Source organism: Lycium ferocissimum, chromosome 10 (genome assembly GCF_029784015.1).
Source record: "Lycium ferocissimum isolate CSIRO_LF1 chromosome 10, AGI_CSIRO_Lferr_CH_V1, whole genome shotgun sequence".
In the NCBI taxonomy this organism is placed as follows: Eukaryota; Viridiplantae; Streptophyta; class Magnoliopsida; order Solanales; family Solanaceae; genus Lycium; species Lycium ferocissimum.
In genome coordinates, this window is record NC_081351.1 from 33,606,909 (window position 1) to 33,626,892 (window position 19,984).

At 34.9% G+C, this 19,984-nt stretch overlaps 1 protein-coding gene across 1 annotated transcript; it reads left to right on the forward strand.

The window, feature by feature from the left end:
* Window positions 1-3,929: 3,929 nt before the first annotated feature.
* On the forward strand, window positions 3,930-4,853 carry LOC132034820 (uncharacterized). Its single transcript, XM_059425174.1, has 2 exons — window positions 3,930-4,172; window positions 4,281-4,853. The coding sequence occupies exons 1-2, from the start codon at window positions 3,930-3,932 to the stop codon at window positions 4,851-4,853; spliced, it is 816 nt and encodes a 271-aa protein (XP_059281157.1).
* The last annotated feature ends 15,131 nt before the right edge of the window (window positions 4,854-19,984 follow it).

Sequence of the window (19,984 nt, forward strand, 5' to 3'; positions counted from 1 at the left end):
GTTAAATGAGGAAAAAAAATACGGACCATGCCCCTTTTATTTTGTTGTAAAAAAAAGCGATAATACAAAAGATTCAGAAATTTATTGCCAATGGGTTAAAGGGTTTTTTTTCCCTTTAATGCCCAAAAAGGGTTCTTTAACAATTTTTTTTTGGGAAAGATTTAAAACCCAAAAATTTCCTTTGGGCCAAAATAGCCTCTTTTGGTATTTTTCCCCAAAATTTAAACCTATTCCCCCCTTTTTTTCGAAAAAATTTTCATACTTGGCCTAAATTTTCCCCTTAACAAACGTTTCTATTTTTTTGTTTTATTTAACCCATTTTTTTAATTTAATTTATGAATCTTTTGTGTTTGTTACAAAAAAAAAATCAAAAAACCAAATTGTAGTTTAAAAAGGAAAAAAACCCCCAAAAGGTAATTTTAAAAACATTTTAAAAGGGGAAAATAAATAAAATTTTAAAAATTCCATTTTTTTATTTTACAGTTTAATTTTACCTTTTGGGAAAAATTTTTTTTAACCGAACCGCTAGGAAAGGGGGAAAAAACCCCCCGGCTGTGTGAACCCCCCAAATTAATCTCTCTCTCCCCCTGTCCTTTTGTGAAATATGTTGGGAATTTTTTTTTAGGGATAAGGATGAGTTGAAAAAAATAAGGTCCCAAAGTAGCTTTTGTGCTTAAGTTCGATAATGTAAAGTCGATTTAAGCTTCATTGTTAGTCATAGCGTTCTTGAGTTATGTATATTGCTTTAAAATAGAAAATTGGAGTGGTCCTTGGAAGAAAAACACGCATGCCGCTAGTTCAGAGTCAAAACCAATGTAGGCATTGTTATTCTATGATATCTAGGTGTTAGATTGAGTCGTTGTTTTGCATGGCTTGATTGAGGACAAGCAAATACTTTAAGTTGGGGGTGTTGATGTGGCGTGATTCTACGCCACAAATCGATACATTTAGGCTATAAGTTTTACTTGTTTCTAAGCAAGTCTATATGATATTACGATTTTTTTTAGTGTTTTTCAGAAGACGGAACAGATTTGATATGACAACAGTTGAAGTGGCAAAACCAGGTCGTAAATGCGCTTTTACGGTCCGTATTCTACAATACGGTCCGTATTCCATGATCCTATTGAAGGATAACAGAACCAGAGAGGCATGCTGAGAAGATGGTGGTTTACGAGCTCAGTTTATGGACCGTATTTCAGTTTACGGTCCGTATTCCATCACATATTTAATTAGTTAAGCATCTGGCAAAAAGTCGAAGTGTTGGAGGTTGAAATACGACCAGGCAGTTTACGGACCGTAAACCATTTTACGGTCCGTAAGTCAGAAGGCTTAAGCTGCACACAACTGAGAAGACGACTTGGGCGTAAATCACATTACGGTCCGTAAAGTGATTTACGGACCATATTCCGTAATGACGGGACCAAAGTGCAAATCTGTAATTTTTATATTTTTCAAACCTATAAATAGTCATTGTAGGATTTTAATAGTTATCATTCATTATATTTTTGGCTCTGGACTTAGAACATAAAATTCTCTCTAGTTTTTGAAGATTCAAACATCAATTCAAGTAATTCCAATTCCTCTTTTCTTCCAAAGTAAGCAATTATGAATTCTTCAATTTCTTATTTCTTATTCTTGGTCATGAGTAGCTAAATTCCCTTACTACTCTTTGTTAGTTATTCTTCAATTTCTTATTTCTTGTAAACCCAATGATGGGTGTTTTGTGAATGATATACACATAATGGATTGTTAGGGTTTAGTTATTCTTCATTCTTCATTCATAATTAATGGTTGCAAACATTGATTAAAGCCATAAAACCTTAATTTATTTGGGAAAAAAATTAGGGTTGGTAAGAATAACTAACAAGGACTCAAAGCTTTAAACTTTGTTTAATAAATTCATTTAGGAATAAGAAGAATTTACTTGGCATGATTAATCGTTCTTCATGGGTACTTTCTTATATTTGGGAAAATTATAGAAAGACATAATATTTATTTATTGGGAAATAGTAGAGATTCACATAGAGATTAAGTGCATTCATATAATGATCCATTGTGAGTATATCAAGATCAAGACCCATGACCATACACCCTATCTAGCGAGAACACATCCTTAGTTTCTTTTACCATAAATTTCCACCAAAGCAAGTAGATAGCCATTATTTATCACCAACAAAACAACTTTTACCAAAATCATCGGGATAAGACATTAGACCTAAACTTAGCATCCTACGCCTTTAGTAACTTTTTCACACCATATTCCCTGTGGGATTCGACCCCAACCTTGTTGGGTTACTATATTTGACAACGTCCGCGTTATACCATTAATAGGTGTAATTTGAGCGTATCAATTAGCGCGCGCGCGCACACACACACACACACACACACACACACACATATATATATATATATATATATATATATATATATATATTAATCTAAGTTTGAAAACATTATCTTTCAATTCAAATACATATATAAGGGCTTATCTTAATATTTTAATTCAAATTCAAAATAACTTATTCTTTCAATTCAAAAAAATTATCATTATACTTCATTATGTGTGTTATATTTATATTATTTACTTATTATTTTTAAGATAAAGTCTGTATTGATTTTAAAATAGAAATTTTCTATGTTTGTTGTTATACTTTGTATTTATATTTTATTTTTTTGTCTTCTCACATATTGATTATTGTTGTAGTACTATTAATATATATATATATATATATATATATATATATATATATATATATATATATATATATATATATATATATATATATTAATCTAAGTTTGAAAACATTATCTTTCAATTCAAATACAGATATAAGGGCTTATCTTAATATTTTAATTCAAATTCAAAATAACTTCTTCTTTCAATTCAAAAAAATTATCATTATACTTCATTATGTGTGTTATATTTAGATTATTTACTTATTATTTTTAAGATAAAGTCTATATTGATTTTAAAATAGAAATTTTGTATGTTTGTTGTTATACTTTGTATTTCTATTTTATTTTTTGTCTTTTCACATATTGATTATTGTTGTAGTAGTATTAATTTGTGCTTTTACTGTAAGTAAATATTAGGAATGCAAGTTCATATTTTTCCTCATATATGTTAAAATTATAATATATTGTTAAAATTCCTGCAACATGATGATAGGCTAGGTGATTGTTACATTTGTCAACTTCAAATTCAAAAAATATTATCACAATTCAATTTAAACTTTAATACATTATTTTTCAATTCAAAAACTTTATCTTTATGAAAAAAACAACACTTCAGTTCAAAGTCATAATAGATAGAGCCCTATAAATATTGATAATATCTATTTTTAAATAGTTTTCAATTCAAATTTTATTTTTTGGATATTCAATTCAAATTCAAAATCTTATCTATAAATTTTTAAAAAAACTTTTTGTTTTTACTCAAAATTCATTTTTATTACAACTCTCATTAACTTTGTCTTAAAATTGTCAAGTGGCTTATTATTAGCTTGCCACTTGGCTTAACCATGTTGCTTGTACTCTCCTATATATATATATATATATATATATATATATAGATAGATTTGAAAAGTAAAACAAGGGGTCCATTTTGGAGAAACAAAACAAGAAGGCTATAGCCACTGTTAGATTATGTAAGTATTTAGTCAAATATATTTTGTAATCTTCTATTTTAGGATAGCATATGTTAGAATTATTTAGTCAAATTAGTTCCTAATTTGTAGCCGACAATTATGTTGTAAATCATGTATATCAACCCATTCAAGGGAAGAGAATAATCAAGGAAAACATCATCTTACATCGTATCAGACTAGATTTCTCCTAAAAACCCTAGCCTCCTAAAAACCTTTGCCGCCGACCTCCCCCCCCCCCCTCCTCGTTTTCCTCCCCTTCGGCTATTCCCTATCCTCTTCTCCATGGTTGACGCCACTAAGTTGCATCCTGCGACTATCATCGCCAACATAAAATCATGCATTCCTATTATACTTGACTATGAAGGGAGCCAATACAATAACTGGGCGACCCTATTCAAGCTCCATTGTCGTGCCAATTTGGTGATTGACCACATCCTACCTCCTGCTTCCCTTACCGTGCCACCACCGGCACCTGGAGCTGATAAACTTGCTACTAAGGCCATATGGGAACGGCTAGACGATATTGTTTAGCAATGGATATATGGTACGATATCGAATGATCTTCTCAACACGATCATTCATTAAGAGGACACCGCAACCGAGGCTTGGAATCGCCTTATTCATCTCTTTCAGGACAACAAATCAGTTAAGGCTCTTGCTTTTGATGCAAAATTCACCAAGGTTAGGGCTCTTGCTCTTGATGCGAAATTCACCAACACCAAATTGGTGGATTTTTCGAATGTGAAAGCATATTGCACCAGGCTGAAAGTTCTTGCAGACAATCTCGCCAACGTCGGTCAAACAGTTTTCGACAAACGACTTGTGCTTCGCCTTCTGCGAGGATCATCGGTGGAATACAAAACTTTTCGAACAACGGTGCAGCACTGTACTCCCCTCCCATCTTTTGACGTTGTCCGGTCGATGCTAGAACTTGAGGAAGATAGCCATGCTGAGGATGCCATTCATGACTCCGGCTCGAATGCTGCTCTTGTTTCCCACAATGTTAATCCTCAGAATTTCTCCGATAATGGACAACCCAATAATTCTGAAAATACCTTTAACAGTCGAGGAAATTCGCATAATCATGGAAAGAAGAACAACCGCGGTCGCCGGGCGACCGCGACAGCTGCGGTGGCGGCCGAAATGGACAAAAGCAGCTGGCGGGGGCGACGGGCACAACCACCAACCGCGTCGCGGCGGCGTTAGTGGACCCTGCCCCCGTCGTAGTACTTTCGGCGCTCGCAGGGCCGCCGCGGCCATCCGTGGGCCACCCCACCATGCCCATACTCCTGCGGGCGGGTAGCACGGCCGTCGCCGGCGGTCGCGTCGACTCGTCGCGGCCACAGGGAGTTCTTGGTCTCGTCCTCTGGTCGTTACACTCATCGGCGTCGTCATCACATGCGGGTATGCGCCTGATATTGATAAGGGATATGCACGATGTCTTTGAATCGGCCCGATGACAAGAATTAGTACATGGACACCGGAGCCACATCTCACCGACCCACTCCCCGAGGTACTTTCTCTCGTCTTATTATCAATTGAGCAAAAATAATGGCATTGTTGTTGGTAACAGTAACATGATTCCAATTCGTGGTTATGGTCATATATCCCTTCAAGTAACTCCCTCTCTAAAACTGAAGAATGTCTTACATGCATCTAAACTCATCAAAAACCTTATTTTCATTCGCAAATTTACTATCGATAATATGGTTTCTGTTGAATTTGATCCTTTTGGTTTTTATGTGAAGGATTTACGGACGGGGAGAAAACTCATGAGATGTGAGTGTCTGGAGGATCTTTATCCATTCTTCAAAAATTTTCGAGCCACCTCGTCTTCCACACTATTTGCTTTTAGTGTCATCTCTCCTCATATCTAGCACTTCCGTTTAGGTCATCCAGGGGATGTTATTCTTAGTTCTTTACGTAGTAATTTGATTGAATGTAATAAGGCTCGCAACAATGTTTGTCATTCTTGCCCTCTGGGGAAATTAATTAAATTGCCTTTTTCTAACTTTCTTTCAACTACTACTATGCCCTTTGATATTGTTCACAATGATTTATGGACTTCACCTGTTCTTAGCTCTTCTGGTCACAAATATTATGTTTTATTTCTTGACAATTACATTAATTTTCTTTGGACTTTTCCTATCAAAACAAAGTCCCAATTTTATAACTGCTTCTTGTCTTTCCGGACTTTCATTCGCACTCAGTTTGAAAAAGAAATCAAAACTTTTCAATGTGACAACGGGCGTGAATTTGATAATGGTCTTTTCATAAATTTTGTGAACAAAACGGGATGCTTTTTTGCTTTTCTTTTCCCCCACACTTCCCCCCAAAATGATAAGGCGGAACAAAAAATTAAATCCATCAATAATATTGTTCGTACACTTCTTGCCCATGCATCTCTGCCCCCCTCTTATTTGCATCATGCTTTGGTCATGGCAACGTACTTACACAATATTCTACCCTCTAAACTCTTAGCATATAAGACAGCCACTCACATTCTTTATCAAAAGAATCCATCATACTCTCATCTCCGAGTCTTTGGCTGTCTCTGCTTTCCTCTATTTCCCTCCACACAAATTCATAATTTGCAATCTAAGTCCACTCCGTGTGTTTTCCTAGGATATCCTTCCAATCATCGGGGGTACAAATGCTATGATCTATCGAGCCGAAAAATAATCATAGCCTGACATGTGTGGTTTGATGAAAATTCCTTTCCATTTTCATAAATAAATACTCCATCTCCTACCTCATATGAATTTTTGGGTGATGATAATTCCTCTTTGAGAATCCATTTGTTGCATGACCAGGCCACTGCTTCGCCAATGCAGCCCCCTCCCACTAGTGCAACGCACCACCCGAGCTCTCCTACCTCCTCCCCTTCATTGTCGACTGCCCAACTGTCCATCCCCACCGCAGCAGCTTCTCCCCCCACTGCCACAGCTGTCTGCCAGCCTCTTTCTCCTCCTGTCACGGCCCACACGGTAGTCCTCTCTACCGGACCCCCTCCCTCTCCCTCGGTCTTCCCCACGGCGGAACCCTGCCACCCGACCCTCCACCCGTTCACCGCATGATTTCACGTAGTCAACATGGGATTTTTAAGCCGAATTTGAAATACCATAATCAAGCCTTAAGTGCCACTAACAATTCCATCTCCCCCATTCCACGGAATCCTGTTGGTGCCCTTAATGACCTGAATTGGAAAAATGCTATGCAAGATGAATATAATGCTCTTATTGATAGTAAGACTTGGGAGTTGGTCCCTCGTCCTCTAAATGCTAATATTATTTGGTCTTTATGGATTTTTTTGCATAAAAAGAAATCTGATGGTTCTTTTGAGAGGCATAAAGCCAGTCTTGTAGGTGATGGTAGGTCTCAACGGGAAGGTATTGATTGTGACGAGACTTTCAGCCCAGTGGTCAAGCCGGCTACTATCCGTGTGGTTCTCACTATTGCTTTATCTCACTCTTGGCCCATTCACCAACTTGATGTAAAAAAATGCTTTTTTACATGACAATTTGAATGAGACCGTCTATATGTATCAGCCTGTAGGACTCCGGGAGTCCTGATCATGTCTGTCTCTTGCATAAGTCTCTCCATAGTTTGAAGCAGGCACCACGAGCTTGGTATCAGCGTTTCTTGAATATGTGGCAACTATTGGTTTCTCGCATAGTATATTTGACAACTCTCTCTTCACTTATTATCGTGGAAAGGATCTTTGCTTATATATTGTTATATGTGGATGATATTATTCTAACTGCATCGTCAGACTCTCTCAGACTAGGCATTATGTCCAAGTTAGCTATGGAATTTACAATGAAAGACTTGGGTCAATTGAGCTATTTTTTGGGAATTGCTGTCTCCCGGGACAAAGATAGTCTCTTTATGTCTCAGAGTTCTTATGCAGAGGATATTCTTGACAGGACAGGCATGTCACAGTGTAAGCCTTGCCCCATTCCAGTTGACAGAAAAGGCAAACTCAACGCTTCTTCAAGCGCCCCATATGAGGATCTTATGAAGTATCGTCGCCTGGCAAGTGCTTTGCAATACTTGACATTTACTCGGGCAGACATATCATACGCTGTTCAACAGGTTTGCTTGTTTATGCATGACCCCAAAGTCCAACATATGGATGCATTAAAACGCATTTTGCGTTACATTCGAGGTACGATTGACTTTGGCACACATCTATATAAAACCTCTCTACAGTCACTACTATCATATACAGATGCTGATTGGGGTGGATGTCCTGACACTCGACGCTCCATATCGGGTTATTGTGTCTATCTTAGGGATAACTTAATTTCTTGGTCTTCTAAGCGCCAACCTACTCTATCTAAGTCAAGTGCTGAAGCTGAATACAGAGGGGTTGCTAACGTTGTCTCTAAATCTCGTTGGATTCGTAATATGTTGCTTGAACTCAACTGTCCTATTCGTAAAGCAACCCTGGTCTATTGTGATAATGTGAGTGCCATTTACTTGTCTGGAAATCCGGTACAACATCAACGTACCAAGCATATTGAAATGGACATTCACTTTATTCGTGAAAAGGTTAGACGAGGAGAGGTTCGTGTCCTCGTATTGTATCGTTATCGGATTAACGACATCTTCACCAAAGGTCTTCCGCGCGTACTATTTGATGATTTTTGGGACAATCTAACCGTTCGTAAACCTCCAGCTTCGACTGCGGGGGTGTGTTAGATTATGTAAATATTTAATCAACTATATTTTGTAATCTTCTATTTTAGGATAGCATACGCTAGAATTATTTAGTCAAATTAGTTCCTAATTTGTAGTCGACAATTATGTTGTAAATCATGTATATCAACCCATTCAAAGGAAGAGAATGATCAAGGAAAACATTATCTTATAGCCACCTCATCAACACCTGAGACGTTCCTCACAGTCACAAAGTTTGTCATATATACAACAACTTGCAGCAAGTGTCCTTTCTATGCGTCGCATGTCTCTCTCTCCATTATGAAGTGGCTACTTACTAATGCTTCTGTTTAACAATTGTGGGGGGGGGGGGGAGGACCTATGTTGAGCTACCGGGCGCTTAAGCACCCATTTTTTTTTTCCTGAACATTATATTAATATATTGGAAGCTAGTAATAAGATACAAAAATATTATCGACTAAGCACCCAACCTTAGAAAATAATTATTGATTAAAGGCAGTTGAGCATCCGCGACCAGTGCCAGCTTTAGCCTAAAGGCACCAAAGGCCCCAACCATATTGAGCCCCAAAATTACTCATATTATATGTATAATTTATATAATTATATACTCATATTATATGTATAAACTATGGTACTTCTGATAGCGTTCTCAAGTTAGTCATAAAAGAAATCTTTTTAATTATTTGTTGTCAATTTTTTTTTTTATCATTGTTACACACATATATTTCAAGGTTATGCTACTTTTAGAAAATATAATTGCTGCAATCACAATTGAAAGGTGTAGATAATTAATTTTTCAATTTTTTTGTACTTCTTAATGTAATCTAATTCACCTTAAATTTAATCAATCTTGTTTATAACTTTGGCTTTATAAGATCTTTTTAAAAAATTTGAGTGTTTTTTAGACATTTTTCAAGCTCAAGCTAAGCAATTGTCAAACGATTAGATAACCTTGAACGTCATTTAAAGCATAGTAAAGGGCAGCCCGTTGCAGAAATCGTCCTGCGGTAGCAGGGTCGAGGAAAGGGTTGCAACCTAATAGTCATTGTAATATTGATGGTTTTAAACTACTTTTAAAATTATCGTAATAGAAAAAATTATATAAGTAGAAGATGATACTCTTATTGGCATAGTCTGTATTTTAAAATGTTACTATTGCTTATAGAATTTTTTAAATATTTTTGAAAGAATTGCCTAAGTTTTCAAAATTAAACCGATGAGCTAGATCATACTTAAGATCAATAACGTCTCATGAATAGACTATATTGTAAATTGAGAAAAATGACATCGTCAAAATATAATTATCTATTAAAGTGAACATCAAATAAAATATATAAAAATTTATTGCATAAATATAAGGCCTCTTTTTATATTTTGGCTTTAGTCCACGTAGTGTATTAAGCCGCCCCTGTCTGCGACATAAATTTTTGGGTGCGCTGGACTCTCTCGCACCTCTCCCCACTTTAGTTCTTTTTGGACGCTTATGTTGTCAATTAGCAGTGTCACATTCTAAGATGGAACATCTATGGACGGCGATGACACCTTTTGTGGCCAGTCAATGACTAGTTGCATCGTGTGGTTCTAGTTTTGAATATAGAAAAAATCCTGATAGCTAGGGGGCTTTCCCTTAATAAACAAAAACTAAAAGAATTAGTTTTACAATAATTTATTTTGTTCTATTGAAAAACAAATTTGGTTATTTGCATTCCTTGGTAGTTCCAGCATGTGTCTAAAAGCAACTGATTTGATCAAGGAGATATGATCTATTCTTCGGTTGACTCGGAGTCCCACGAAAAACAAACTTATGTTCTCATCCTAGTGTAATATCTAAGACGACTTAGTCAAGATTTTGGATAGCTGTGGAAATCAACTTGCTAGATTACACCAAGTCCATTTCTGGTCTTGCCATGAAAGTTGGGCAATTAAAGGATCACTCCCATGTGATAGTAAACCACAAAAGGACAGTGTACGTCCTTCAATTTGAAGTGATATGGAGGACCACATGTCTAAACCCACTATTAAATTCATATTTTTGGACTGTTCATTAAACTATATTATGCATCGACCACTTAAGACATACTATATATAGTTTGGCACTACGAATCTAATTAATCATGGAGTAATTAATTGTCCTTGATAAAATCTAGCTAAAACATGTCAAAAGTTAAAATTTATGTCTTTTTTGCCTTGAAACAGTCTCTTACTCGTGTGAACAGTGACCTAATTGCTACCTATTGAAGAAGGACCATACCAATTACAATTTTATTTTGAGCAATGAGCGGATGGTATGGACTTGCTCTCTATAAACTTCTATGATATTTTGAAGAAGTAATTTCGTACATCAGGGTGGATTAGTCATTGGTCAATAAATGTAATGAAACATAGATTGTAGTATAGTTTTCCTTCTACAAGTAATAAAAAGAAGAAGATAAAAAATTCATGATTAAGTATAACTTTGGGGGTGGGGATCCACAAATAGCCACTTTTTCAGCACCACTAATGGAAAAATAGTACTATCTTAGAGTTCCAAACATTACGAGTGAAACTTCAAGATCATGTATCGAAATTTCACCTGTGAAATTTGAAAGTCGAGGATAATAACTATCTGAAAACTAGCTACCATCCTCGAGTTTTTGCATATATTGTAAGAAAGACATGTAATAACCTTAATTATGAGATTATTAGAAGCGTGTAAGGGTGTTTGTAAAAGTTTATGAACTAATCAAACTAACATATAAACACTTTTTGGCTTATTTACGCATATATTTAGTGGACATTCAAAGTGCTTATAAGCCAAAATCAGTCAAAAGTCATCCAAACTTATGAATTTTCAACTACAAGCACTTTTGATATATGTGATACCTCCTTAATATTTCTTCTAGTTCTCAAATTATTTTTTCTTAAAATAAAATTTTAATTAACTTCCTCTCATTTCATATATGTGATTTCTCCTCCTTAAACAAGACTTTTAAAATTTATATTATGTTGTAAAATCTTAAGGGTATTTTAATTATTTTGATAAAAGAACAGTTATCCACCATTTTTTTTAACAACCACCATTTTTTTTAACAAACACATTAATTATTTATTATTCATATCTGCATTTTTATTCAAATACAGAATTGCATAAAATTAATTTCGACAGTCCATGCTTATAAGCAACTATTTGCAATCGTCTACTCTAATCTCTTTTATTTAGTACCGCACTAATTGAAGTAGTAAGGATGAATTTGAAAGGAAAAAAAAATAGTAAATGCCTCTTGTATCTTATTTCTAAAACTTCATTTGTTGAAAAAGTGTTTACCGAAAAAAGTGATTAAAAAGGGCAAAAGGTCAAACAGGTCCCTAGACCATGTGAAATGTACTACTCCCTCCGTTTCATACAGTGGTGTTTTGAGGGAGTCAGTTGCGTTTTGAACACCCAACGTATGTCCACTTTTATAATTTGCATCCTGTCTTATTATTTTTTATGATTTGCCCATAACCTCTTTATTTTCTTGCAAAATAATGAAATCACTCTTTTTTTAATATTTTCATGAGGGCAATATTGGAATACGAAAAAAAAAAACTGAAACAACTTAAAAAAAAAAAAAAAAACAGAGATCAATAAAAAAAATAATGAAATTTGGGTAATGAAAAAAAGCTGGTTAGTACTCTGAACCAGTGTGCTAAAATTTGCACCGCAAAATCTGTGAGATCCACCGTCATATATAGTTCATACTGGCATTTGTGTGTGAGAGAGAATTGATTGCTTACAAGTTATACCTATAAGAAATTTGACATTTTAAATTTTTATCCCAGCCAGCAAAAAACAGCCTTGGTATATTCACCCCAACTTGGTTTACATCTGCAACTTGCTTCTACAAAGATGACCACCGCAGATTTGTCGCAGGCAGTAACAGTAATCTAGGTGAATCTGAATCTGGTTCTGTTGAAGTCGACCAAGGTAGTAAATTTTCCTTGTTAAGTACCATAATGGATTTACAGAAGAGTGTTCAAAACGTGAAATTAGTTTGTTTTTGTTGAAGCTTCTTGTACTAACATCAAAGACTTTATTTTCTGGTAGCTCCTGAGACCTCACATATATATCACTGCCTTTAACTATGGTGATGAAAATAAACAAGGTTAGTTCTGAACTATCTCTTACGATAGAAAGAAAGAGCCTGTTTGGATTGGCTTAAAAAAAGCAGCTTAATAAGTTGTTTTAAAAAAAAATAAGTTGGGCTACCCCAACTTATTTTTTTGGCTTACAAGTTGTTTTCAGCTTATAAGCTGCTTTTCTTAAGCTAAGCCAAACGGACCCAATTATTTTTTTAGGCTTATTTTAAGCATAAAATGGCTTATAGGTAGGCACCAAACGGTCAAAAAAAAGTTAAAACGAACTTATAAGCATTTTAAAGAACTTATAAGCTAAGCCAAACGGGCTCTAAATATGGCTTGCCTATCATCTTCTATTTGTTGCTTGTTATGACTCAACCCAAGCCCAATGTCGATTCCTGCGGGGATGTCATACAAGCAACTATTGGGCTGAGAAATAGGACCAGAAGATTCTCGCAAAGGTTGATTTGGGATCCGGACCCAATTAACAACTGATTTAAAAGGACTAGTAGTTAGAAATAATAGGTTATGCGTATTATGAAGAACTGTCTGTTCCTCTCGTCCCCTTTCTCAGAATCTAAGTTTCTCATCCCCATTCTTATCTCTATCCTTAGTTACTTGTTATTCCAGTAATTTCCATTCTAATTCAATAGTTTGAGTGTTGCAATTACTATTCCAAAGTTGCAATCGTGTGCTCCAGTTCTTATTAATAGCTTGAGGAGTTTGGGTTTGTTACATTGCTTGATTGTGCATTAATAGCTTTACTTCCTGATTCGCATAAGATCAACTGAAGCTGTTTGCTTCGCCGATTAATACCCAGATTCTGAACCAAATGGATGGAACATCAAGATGGACAGAAGATAAGAAATATCTTTCGTCTAGGAATGTTCAAGGGCTCTCTCATAACAAAGGCTTTTTTATTCTCTCTCATTTTTTTTGTTTTTTGTTTTGTATATTTGTATTCCAACATTGCCCTCGTGGAAAATTTAAAAAAAGAGTGTGTTCATTATTTTGTAAGAAAATAAAGATGTTGGGGTGTGAATCATAAAAAAAAATAAAAAAAATAGGGTAGGGTGCAAATCACAAAAGATGGCATACGTTAGGGCCTGCAAAACTCAACAGGCTCTATTTTTAGCTTATGCACACCTCTCATAAGAAATTGCTCGCTTCTAGAAACTTAGGAGTATTTTTGCTAATTTACCCTTAATCAACTTTTGCCTATTTTCTAAAAAAAGTACTTAATAATTCTTGATTATGTAAATAAGGGTAAATTTTGAAAGAATAAGATCAATTTTTTCTTGAAATCTAAAAACATAAACTAAATGAAAAGCCTAAAACATCATTTATTTAGAAACCGAGAAAGTAACAATTTTGCTTTCCAAGTAAATTACACTCCAAAAAGACAAAGAAAGGGGATTCAAAAAGTTAAACTTCAAGTCTCAACCCTCATGGTTAACTGGAATTCCATGCGTGGATGATGACGGTAACACTGTGCAGATAACAAGCCACGTTGTAAGACCTTTTTTCTTCTTCTTCTTCTTCTTCTTCCTTTTTGGAGTTTTTTTTCCTGTTGATGAGCGGGCACTGTAAATTTGATGGTTTTGTGGTTAAACAATGAAATTTTAATTTTAATACGCTTAAGTTGGTAATGCGATTTTCGGTTTACTTATTATTACTCCGCAATGAGTATCATTAAGATGAGTATTTTCATGGCTGGTTGGCTAGGGAAGAAGGATATGGCCTTTATTTCTCCTTTTTTATTTTTATTTTTCCACAGTGTCTGCTAACATGGACAATCGTGAATGCTAACGAGGATTCTGTTCGGGTATTAGAGTCTAAAATCTTTCCAAGAAATAAATTAAATTTTAGTTGTAGGTCTCACAATTAATCTGTGATGAACTGATTTGTAGTGATTACATCTGTTGTAGTAGAAATCTTGGGTATAAAAGAGTAGAAAAACAGTATAAAAAGTAGAAAGAGATCTTCCATCAATGATGCCTTCGATGTCTAAGCCTTTTAATCTGGTCGCCTATATATAGCCTATGATATTTAGAATTAAGGTGCTGTTTCAGTCTTGAAATTGTGTTAATTACTTCACAACCTTTGTGACACGGCACTGCACTACTGTTGTTTCTACTAGTCGTTATCGCATATGACTGTAGAGGTGGCAAAATGGGTTAAAAATATGGTTATCGTATTCGATCCAACCCATTTTAAATGGGTTGGATACCCTATCCATTTAATATGGGTCCAATATGAGTCAACCCATATTATCCACTTAAAATATGGGTAAATTAATGGGTAAAATGGATAAAACCCACAAATACATAGAGTGTGTTTGGTATGAATCCGTAATTTTGGTTGGTCCAAAATGTTTTGAAAAATATTTTTCAGAAAGCAAGTTCTTAACCACCCCTCTACCCCCACCCCCACCACCCCCACTCCCCACCCCTTTATAACCACCCGACCCCACCCCAACCCCTTACCTCTCACCTCCTACCACACCCTATCTCTCAACTTTGCAAACTAGACATTTTGTGAAAGTAGTAACTTTCAAAAATAGCAACTTTGCAAAAGTAATCACATTACAAAAGTAGTACGCTTTTTCAAAATATTACTTGCGAAAAGTAGCTACTTTTCAAAAATAGTCGTTTTGCAAAAAGTATTCACTTAAGAAAATAGTCACTTTTAGAAAATAGCCACTTTGTGAAAGTAGATACTTTTTAAAAATAGTCGCTTTTTGAAAGTAGTCAATTTTCATGAATAGTCATTTTGTGAAAGTAGTTACTTTAAAAACTAGCGCTTTGCAAAAGTAGCCATTTTTAAAAATAGCTTCTTTGTGAAAGTATTAAAATAACCATTTTTGAAATGAGCCATTTCCAAGATAGTGGTCAATTTTGTAAAGTAGCCATTTTTTTAAAGTGACACAAAAATGGCTACTTTTGTAAAGTGGCCATTTTTTGAAAAATGACAAAAAAGTTGCTTATTTTTGCAAATTTGCATTTTCGGTCGTTTTTTCAAGAAATAAATTTTTGCAAAAATAACCATTTTTATGTCACTTTATAAAAAGGGTCAATTTACAAAAAATAGCCATTTTTTGTCACTTTTAAAAAATGGCTAGTTTACAAACATAGTCACTTTGGGGTTGTCTTCAAAGTACAAAGTAGTCATATATGAAATAGACGCTTTGGGAGGGGGTTGGGTGAGGGTTGGGTGGAGCGGTGGTGTGGGATAGGATGGAGTTGGGGTGGGTAGGTGAAGATGAAGTGCGTTCGAGGGTGATCGTTGGGTGGGGCTGGGATTTGGTTGGGGAGTGGGTGGTGCGGGGGTGGGGTTGGGTGGATATTTTCCAAAAAAGATTTTCTTTGAGGTCGTGTCATTGAAAAGGCTCGAAGTTATATTCTTCCCACAAATGTTGAAGTGCAACTATGTACTAGAGATTGGATTTGTGGACAAAATGGTAAATTAATCTTCTCCATATTGGCTACATGAAGCCAACATCTTTGAAGTAGCTTTGGATAATATGGATATCCATATTATCCGACGGGTAACCCATTTTTTTTTAACCGTGTTAAATATGGGCGGTCGTAATCGATCCGTTTTTTGTCAACCCATTTTCGACCCAACCCATATCCGACTCGACCCACCCGTTTGCCACCCCTACGATATGAGTATTGAAGGCTCCCAACATTTGAAAAGTAAAACAAGAAAGAAGGCTATGGGCCATGCTAGCAAGACCTGAGAGATTCCTCATAGATTTTGTCATAGGACAACTTGCTACAAGTTGTTACTCAGGTTCAGCCCTTCGAGGAGTGTTTGTTTATGTGCTCTGTACTTCTTCTTCTTTCCATTATGAAGTGCTACCTACAATTGAGGCTACTGGGTACTTAAGAAGTAAGTATATTTCAGTAGCAACCCATTCCGGAGCTGCCTTATCGACATCGTCCTAGTTCCCATATGTACCAAGTTATCCTGGATTGACTTCAATAAATCTCACAGAAAAACATATGTTTTCAGAGTGTAATATTTAAGACATGCAAATTGGCCAAGATTTTGGATAGCTTTGGAAATCAACTTGTTAAATTGCAGCGGGTTAAAAGTCCCTTTCTGGTCCTCTAACTTAGCAGTATACCTCTTAAAAAAGAGAGGAAATGTCATGCAAGTTGGGCAAAGTTAATTAGTATCACTTCCATGTGATAGTAACCCCATTCTTAAATTCATATTTTGAATATTCATCAAACTGGTATAGAGAGTCATAATATATGATGATCTTCACTCTTGTGCATCTTCCACTTGGGATAATGGCTATTTTCCAAAGAGAAGTGCCGAAACTTTTTACATAACGTAGTGAAAGTTATGACATTCACAGCCATATGGAATATTAAAATTCAAAATCCAATTTGTTTTGCCTAACGACAGTTCACATAAACTGGATGATATTGAAGCATATTCAAATAAGAACATAGAGCTATCGCAAATCAGAATCTCCTGGAAATTCATGCCCCCACCCCCAACCCCCAACAAACTCTCTTGGATAATATTCACAGCATGTATTGACACACTATGAGCCTAACAACATGTCATGTAGTAGAGTCATTTCGTTTATAAGCTGCACCTTACTATATCCAGAGGTGGTTCTAAGATTTAAGTTTGATGATTTTATCTTTTAATATATGTATACAAATAGTATTATTTTTAAACCACATTTTTCAACCTAAACTTCTTCAACAAATGTTGTTTTGTACTCAAGTATCTGTGTCTTTGGATTTGTAACAAATTTAAGGAACAAAATTCCACCTTCTTACTTCTTACTACGTACCATTGCCAAGTCAACTCTTAATAACAAATTTTACCAAAGTCAAATGTAGAATAACAAATAAAAACTGTAGTAACTAGTAAGTCATTAGTAACACGCCATGTTTTGTAGAAATTCCTTGCCTATTTTAATGACATATCTCATAATCCCAAAACCTCAACAACAACATACCTAGTGAAATCCCACAAAGTGGTGTCTGGGGAGGGTAGAGTGTACGTAGACCTTACCCTATTGATATGACCCCAAAGAGCTCAAGACCTTTTACTCGTAGCCAAGCAAGGGAGCTCCAAGAGCTACAAGCATTGTTCATGAAGACAGGGACGTTGGAAGAGCTTGAAGAGAAAATCTCATGAGTATACAACGTTTGGGAGATAGCTTTGGAAAAGATTGAAGAGGAAGCCCCAAGAAACGAGGCTACTACACAAAGTGCCTAGAAGTGCAAAGAAGGATATACGTGCAATTCATGGCTAAGGAGTGCAACTCGTGGCTAGAAACACAATTCATGGCTATGAGTGCAATTCAAGGCCAGAATTGCAATTGCAATTGGACGTATGGAGTAAAGGGCCCATGTTGCGTTATTTCCGCAAAGGCCACTTTTGGGCCTTTGTTGTAATAGGCAAAACTATAAATAGTTGCCTTAGTCTTTCATTTACTTTTAGCTTGAACATTGATGAAAAACCTAAATTGGTGATTATAGTTTGTTTGGTAGATTATCTAAGTATCTTAGTTGAGTGATTAGTGTGATTTCTTACTTGTTAAAGAATCTTGTCCTTGAAGTTCATATGAATTACTCACTTTATGGACTTCAATTTGTGTAATTCCTTTTGGGTTTCAATTAGTTTAGGTGCTAATTAGTTGAGTTCTATTGAGAGGGTTTGGTTCTTCCCCAAATTTGCTCATAAACTCAATCCAATTTGTGTCTAACTTCTATCTTTCAATTCCGCATTTGTTTTGTTTAGATTTCTTAGAGTTTCACACTCGGATTTCTATCATTCGGTATTAGAGCCTAGACTAAAGAATTGTTTCTACAATTCTTATCCTTGGTTCTGGATAAGACAAAAATACATATATAAATTAAGTTGTTATTTAATTTTAAATATTAATATTTCTATATTTTATTTGCAGGAAATATCATAATTTAATAAATAAATCAAGAGAGCAAAATGAAGAAGAAGATCCAAAAAAGGAAAAGCAAAAGAAAGAGAAAGGAAGTGCTGCAAAGATGAAACCAATTTTGCCAATTTTCTTTAGTGCGGGACCCACCAAATTAAAAGAAAAGGAAAATGAAAGCAAACGAATCAATTGACACTTACCTGCAACTTACCATTTTGGTGAAGTCCCTGTTTACTAATTGAAAAATCAATTGGCACTTACAAAAAGAGGAAACGGTTGAGCCACTTCATTTGGTAGCTACAGAGAATGAAAGTTTTGCAAATTTTCTTTGTGGGACCAACAAATAAAAGAAAAAGAAGAGAAAGAAAAGAAATGATGAGAGAGAAGAATGGTAGGCTACAAACCGAATTGCAATTTGCTTGCAAATGTGGAAACTTGTTGTGATTGGTTGGAAAGAAGGCAAATTTTGCTATAAATAGAGGCATCCCACTCTAGTTCGAGGGAAAAATTCAGAGCATTTGAGAGTAAAGGGGAGGACTGCAAAATATATTGTTCCTTTCTTCAGTTCTTCTACTATTTCTTCAATTGTTTAATGTTAGGAAATTATTCTAATTCCTACTTTTAATTAAATAGCGGAATTATTCTTGAATATTTCTTCTTATTTTCTTATTAATGGATAAGAATATTTCCATTAGTTGTATTAACTCAATATGGAGTAAATTTTCTTTTGTGTTGGGAGAATGACGGATCTTGATATTTCTATATATAATAGTAGATAATATTATTCCTCAATTTCACATGGTTGAGCGGAAGCTTTCTATTTAACTTTTATATGTTTTACAGTTAGATGTTATTTTATTTGTTAACGTTTATCTAATTTATACTACCAATTAATTTGTTACTAATTCTGTAATCGAGAGAGGCGGAAGAAGTAACATAGTTAATTATCGTATTGATAGATGTTAATATTTATTTAGTGACATCTATCTCTTTTATGCTATAATTAATTTTACACTTATTTGTAATCGAGAGGCGGATAGTATATTGATTAGTTATAAAAGTAAGGTAAGAAAGGACTTACTATAAAGAAAGTGTTTCGGTTCAAGCGTATGTTTCTGGTGCTTTAATATTACTATTTTGATAATTAATTTGTATAACCGAGAGGAGTGCGATTAATTCTTCAACTTAAGTAATAATATATGGACGTAATCGTGAGAGGCATTTATACATTTATGAGAAATAGAAATTGAAGATTAAAGAATTTACTTTATAATAGAAATATCAAGTGAAGTCAGGATCCCAACACCTTTTATTATATTTTTGAAAAACCAAAATATATCTCCATTGCTCTATTTGTGTATTTTTAGTTAATTAACTCACAACTCAACTCTTTCTGATTGTCTCAAATAGTAATTAAAATAAGAAACATCTGTAGAATAGATAACCAATCTCTGTGGGTTCGACATCTTTCTATACTATAATTTGACAGAGTACGAGTTAAAATTTCATATAAGCTAGACACTCGTCAGTTCTTCTTATTTTGATAATCTCAAAAAAAATAGAAAATTCGAAATTCCAAAAAAAAAAAAACCCAAAAATTTGTTGTTGTTTTGGTGGATTTGAGTTC